At 38.4% G+C, this 6,248-nt stretch overlaps 1 protein-coding gene across 8 annotated transcripts in view; it reads right to left on the bottom strand.

Annotated features, from left to right (window-relative positions):
- The window catches only part of RALGAPA1 (Ral GTPase activating protein, alpha subunit 1 (catalytic)), a 207,467-nt gene that overhangs the window by 62,932 nt on the left and 138,287 nt on the right, over positions 1 to 6,248 (bottom strand). For all 8 annotated transcript variants that reach the window (XM_012724483.1, XM_012724485.1, XM_012724488.1 and 5 more), the window contains one exon: positions 840 to 974. In XM_012724483.1, the coding sequence (XP_012579937.1) occupies positions 840 to 974 (135 nt within the window). The remainder of the gene's footprint in view (positions 1 to 839; positions 975 to 6,248) is intronic.

Here is a 6,248-nt window from a genome sequence, read left to right as displayed (position 1 = left end):
ACAGCCTTTGCAGCAACATGGATGGAGCTGGAAGGGATCATGCTTAGTGAAATAAAAAGAAAAATACCAGATGGTTTCACTCATAGCAGGAGCATAAAGGACCAGGGGTTAAAAAAAAAAAAAAAGAACAACTATACACCAGAGACATTTTATGGGGGTGGAGTGGGGAATGGGATCAAAAATGCAGGGGCGGGAGGGGGGAAGTGCACTGGACTATGGGGATGGCACCCGGGTGATCTGGTGATGGGAAGCCCACGGAGATTACAACTGAGATGGGAAAAGGCACAAAATGATGTAAAAATAAATTATTATATTAAAAAGTTTCATACTTTGCATTTAGTTCTGAAGGTTTAATGTATATCTTATTAAAAATTGATTATATTCTAATTACTAATGACTGAAGTTTCTATAGGAATAAATTGAAAATTAGATCCATTTTTAAAATTTAAAAAAAAAAAACCTGTTCTGAAACAACAAAAAGTAACAGTTATAAATATCACTTCTTTTAAAAATAAATAAATATTATTTCTTTAGGTTTTAAAAACCTGGCCCTCCCTGGTGGTGTAGTGGGTTAAAGCACAGCACTGAGAAGCTAAAGCCACTTCAGCCTGAGTTAGATCCCTGCCCGGAGGTGACCCACATGGCACGGCAGACCTCTCTTGACCGGCTAGCTGTTCCCCTCAGCACTGTACTTTGTGTTCTGCTCCCCACTGTCTCTGGTGAATCCTCTCACCCTTCGCATCTCTGGCTTGTACCCCAGCTCTATATGAATAAATAAATAAATCTTTAAAAAAAGAAAGCCTTGGTAACTAAAGAAAAAATAACACAAATATATTTACCTTATAAATACAATTGAGAACAGATTTTTCTATTCTGTCATTCTCTGTACCAGTTGCATGCACTGGTCGGAGCAGCGTCTTTAGAGGTAAGGCCATGATCCAGTCCAGAAGGCACAGAAGTAAGGATACAACCAACTGTAACAACAAAAGGATCATTATGATTGTGAACTCCTAAAAGAAGAGCTTACTACTTAACAGAAATTCACAATCTAATTTTTTGTTTTCTAAAATTTATTTCAGGAAGAGCAACCCTAAGTTCTATCATTATTATTAACTGAGTTTAAGATGTTGTATATGAACATTATTGTGGATTTCTCCCTTACATTTCAGTGAAAACACAACGAAACATTAAGTATAGCCAAAAAAGAAATTTAGATGTTATTTTTAAATATAAAATTGAATGTAAAAGACAACAAACATCAAATTGTTATATTTATTTAACCGTACACAGAACACACATGAAAACGTTAGTTCTTTATGTTATTACATTCACTTCCAAATTTGTCTTCTAATTCAATAATATCTCACTGAAAGATCATCTTAGTCACTTTCTCAAACTATTACTAATTTTATTAAACTCTTGAACTAATGAATATAGTAACCACATCATTTTTAATTCAAAATGTGAAGTAAAATAGCAGTATCTAAGTAATCTGTTCAACTGGTTAAGGAATCAAAGTTAGTGCCATGAAAGCATAGTTAAGAAGCATTAAGAGGGCCCTCCCTGGTGGCGCAGCGGGTTAAAGCACAGCACTGGGAGGCTAAAACCACTTCAGCATGAGTTCGATCCCCGCCTGCCCCGGAGGTGACCACATGGCGTGGCAGACCTCTCCTGGCCCGCCCACTGCTCCCCTCAGCAGTGTGCTTCGTCTATCTGCTTGTTCTGCTCCCCACTCTGTCCCTGGTGAGGCCTCTGGCCTCTACCCCAGTTCTGTGTGCACAACTAAATAAATTTTTAAATAAATAAATAAATAAATAAATAAATAAAAGAAGCATTAAGAGATCTGCTAAGTTTTTGAATTAAAGATTCACCCTCCAATGAAGGAGTAATATCTAGGTCTAAGACTCCTCCACAAGAACAAGAAGAACCAATAAAACATCACCAAACCTATATCCTTTGTATGAGAAGAGAATATCTTTAAGTAGAAAACACATAGTAAATCCCAGCAAGCATTTCTCCATTCTTTCATTGCAAGCTTTCATGAAGAGTAAGGGTAGTTAGGAAAAGACTGAAAGAGAGAAGGCAACTGTAAAACCAAGCCAGAAAGAAATAGTCCACCTTACATGAGAGAATATTGAAAAAGGATGTTGGTAGGTAGAGAACTGAGTAGAAAGAAAAGAACTTTAAAGTACACATAGGAAAATACTTAGCAAAGAAGAACGTTAAGAGGGAATGGAAAGATATCATATGGGAAACTTTGTGAAAAGTAAAAGGAGAAGTTAGGCTCCTGCAGGACTTAAAACCCCCCCCCCCTCAGATTGTTAGATATATAATTCCTCTCATACATGAACAGCATTATTCAATCCCCCTTAAAAAAAAAGAGCATCATCCAATACACTGCTGGGTGTAAAAAATTCCTCCCTTCTTTAAAAAACAGCATCCAACAGACATTGTACTTCTTTAAACTGCCAAAAAGGGCTCTTGAAGTAAGAATCTTGTAAACCACTTAAAGCTACCAACCTTGTCCACAGAAATGCAGAGACAGTTTTCATCTACATTAAAACTATTATAGACAGGGCCCTCCCTGGTGGTTCAACGTGTTAGGATGCAGCACTGCAAGCCTGCGCAGCTGCTTCAGTGTTAGTTCAATCCCTTCCCGGGAGGTGATCAACATGGCACCACAGACCTCTCCTGACCCACCCGCTGCTTCCCTTAGCAGTGTGCTTCGTTAATCTGCCTATTTTGCTCCCCACTCTGCTGTTTCTGGTGAATCCACTCACCGCCCCTGCACCTCTGGCCTGTACCTTAGTGCTGTATGCATAAATAAATAAATAAGTAAATCTTAAAAAAAAAAAAACTATTATAAACAAAAAACAAGAATCTGAGCAATTAGTTAATAAAACATCACCCCCTCCAAGTAACCCAATTATGAAACAGAAGAAAACTGTAACACAACAATTTAATATAAATAAGTTAAATACTTTCAAATAATCATTCATTATATAGGGGGGTCAAAAACATTCTACCTTAAGTAAAATATTTTAAAACTAAGAAGAAATAGAGAAGGGAAGAATTGACTCAAATGAAAAAGAACTAAAAAGAAAAGGACAAAATTCTTCTAGAAATGAAACTTGCATTATAAAGTACCCCTGGAAGAATAAATTTGAGAAAACAAAGGAGCATTAAAGAATCACAGAAAAAGCAGGCCCTCCCTGGTGGCAGAGCGGGTTAAAGCACAGCACTAAGAATCGAAAGCCACTTCTGCATGAGTTCGATCCCTGCCTGTCCCAGAAGTGACCACATGATGCGGCAGACCTCTCCTGACCCGCGCGCTGCTCCCCTCAGCAGTGTACTTGTCAGTCTGCCTGTTCTGCTCCCCACTCTGTGTCTGGTGAATCCTCTCATCGCCCCTGCGCCTCTGGCCTGTACCCCAGTTCTGTATGCACAAATAAAGAAGTCTTAAAAAAAAAAAAAAAAGAACAGCAGAAAAAACAGAGAACAAAAAATTAAAAACACAGAACACAATAAACTTACACATAGATGGCCTGTTAATTTATGACAAAGGAACCAATAACATACAATGGAGAACAAAACATGTATTTAATAGATGGTATTGGGAAACTGCAAAAGAATGAAATTAGTCCACTATTTTACACCATATACAAAAGTAATTCAAAATGAATCAAGGATTATGGATCTAAGATCAGAAACCATAAAATACATAGGCAAAACACTCCATGACACTGGCCTCAGAGATGTCTTTGCGACTGAAATATAGTGGAGCCAAGGCAAACAAAATAAAGAATTGGTCTAGATAAAAATTAAAAAAGATTCTACACAGCAAACAACAACAACAAAAAATACAAAAAACTAATCATTAAAACAAAAGGATACTCAGGGATGAGTGAAACATCCTAAAATGAAATTCAAGGAGTAAAAATGATGTGAACTTTCAAATAAATTATGTATGGTGAGTAAGGGTTAGGGTGTAGAGAAGGTAATCCAAATAACTTGTAACACAGCTTTTGAACATGTACACTCTTGGTTAACTATTAGAGATATAAATTAAATTCTGAAGTGGTTTTATTTTTCTAGAACTGCACAAAGAAGTATGTATCTTGTGGATAAATGTAGATAATGGGAGCTAGGTTTCTCACTGAGCTGGAGTTACAAATATGGAAAGAGGAAATGACAGAGCGAAACTTGAAGTAATGTATTAGAGGTGTCAGGGTGAATGAATGGTGTCTTAATGCATGTAGAGAGAGAACTACCTATATATGTATACATATACATCAGCATATATGTCTATATTTTTATTTTATATATAAGTGAAGATGAGTTTGAAAAAGTTCTGTGGTGACAGAAATTAAGGACATGCCCAAAGGATAATAACAGGTATGTCAAAAAGAACATACAAGCCATTTTATTTTATATATATGTATTTTTTTTTTACATCATTCTTCATTTTGTGCATTTTTTTCACCTCAGCTGTAATCCCCATGGGCTTCCCATCACTAATTCCCCTGTGTCCCATCACCACAAGCCATTTTAAAGAGACTCCTATTGGCTAAACTTGAAGATATGGCAGTTCCATCAGTTCCATCAGGCTCTTATTTTTTGAGATTTAAAATAAATAAAGCAGGGCCCTCCCTAGTGGCGCAGCGGGTTAAAGCACAGCACTGACAATCTAAAGCCGCTTCTGCATGAGTTCGATTCCCGCCTGCCCCGGAGGTGACCACATGGCGTGGCAGACCTCTCCTGACCCGCCCACTGCTCCCCTCAGCAGTGTACTTCGTCGATATGCCTGTTCTGTTCCCCACTCTGTCTCTGGTGAAGCCTCTCACCGCCCCTGAGCCTCTGGCCTGTACCCCAGTTCTGTATGCACAAATAAATCTTTAAATAAATAAATAAATAAATAAAGCAAAAAAATTAAGGATTATAACCTACTGCATAAAAATGAGAATCATTATACACTTAAAAGGATGGAATCCAGAAGAAAAAAAAACTATCATGATAATTCTGGTACGAACCAAAAATGGTTGGCAAAATATATTAGTAAAATTCTAAAGAGTGACAGATATTTGCAGTGTCTAAATTTCTTCCTACATAATTATTAATTGGAGGGGAGTCAAACAGTAGCCTGGCCTAAGTTCTTGTTTGACCCTCAAGCCTCCACGACTATCCAAGTGGCCACCTTTTCTTCTTAGAAGTTCCCAGTAGTTGAGGATGTGACAACATCCACCAGTGTACCAAAGGTGAAGAAATGTCCGTATGCCTATTCAGGCTAACAAAGGACTAACTGTCTGTACAGCTCCCCATCTGAGGGGAAAGGGAAAGTTGGGAGTTCAGACATGCAATCTAGTCCCTAAGGGAGAGAGCTTGTGTGGACAAGCTCTTTCCATAAAAGTTTGGTTTTCTGTTGGGAGGAAGGAGAAGGGAGATGGCTGGGGCTGTGTCCACCAGTTTTCAGAAGAATTCTTTCAGTCCCCACATGCATCTATATTTGTAAGCCAGCATCTTGGGCAAGAGCTGGGAAAGCATATAGTCAAATCCCTGTTGGGGATTCCGGCCTGTTTCCTGTGATTTGAGCACAGGATGGGTATCTATAGAAAGGGCTGGGAAGCCTGTTTGAAAACTGCTTTAATAATAAGATCCTACAAAACCAAGACCCATTGACTATTAGGGTAGCTGAGTTCGGGGTCTGTCCTTTGTGTGGCAACTGGGGTACTAGTCATGTGGACAAGCTCTTTCTTGGAAGAAGGGAAGAGCTGGTTTTATTGTTAGAATGAACCTGAGGAAGAATGCAGAATGCCTACAAGATGCATCTGATAAGAAAACAGCTCCTAAGGCAGCAACTAAGCATGCAGACAAATCCTTTTCAGAGAAAGAATGGTAGATGGTAATTTTTGCCTGCTTCTTCTGACTGAACCCTGGGCAGACAGCCATGGTGAGTGCTCACATGCCTGTTAATAGCAACTTCTTTGTTTCCTATAATTCTGTGGCACTTGTGAAAGCAAGTCCAACTGGTTTTCACAGTCAGGTGATTTGGAGGCCTGTCCTGTGGGTGGGTAGTTGCCTTAAAAGTTAGGGTGCTACAAAAATATATGGAGAACTGAAGAAACTCAACAAAAATAAACAATCCCATCAAAAAATGGGCAGAAGAGCGAAAAGACATTTCTCCAAAAAGGAAATGCAGATAGCCAACAAACATATGAAAAATGTTCAACATCACTCGTAATAAGGGAGAT

This window comes from Condylura cristata, unplaced genomic scaffold (assembly GCF_000260355.1).
Source record: "Condylura cristata isolate star-nosed mole 26May11 unplaced genomic scaffold, ConCri1.0 scaffold00013, whole genome shotgun sequence".
NCBI lineage: Eukaryota > Metazoa > Chordata > Mammalia > Eulipotyphla > Talpidae > Condylura > Condylura cristata.
The sequence above is the reverse complement of the archived record's forward strand: the minus strand, read 5'-3'. Positions and strand labels throughout refer to the sequence as shown.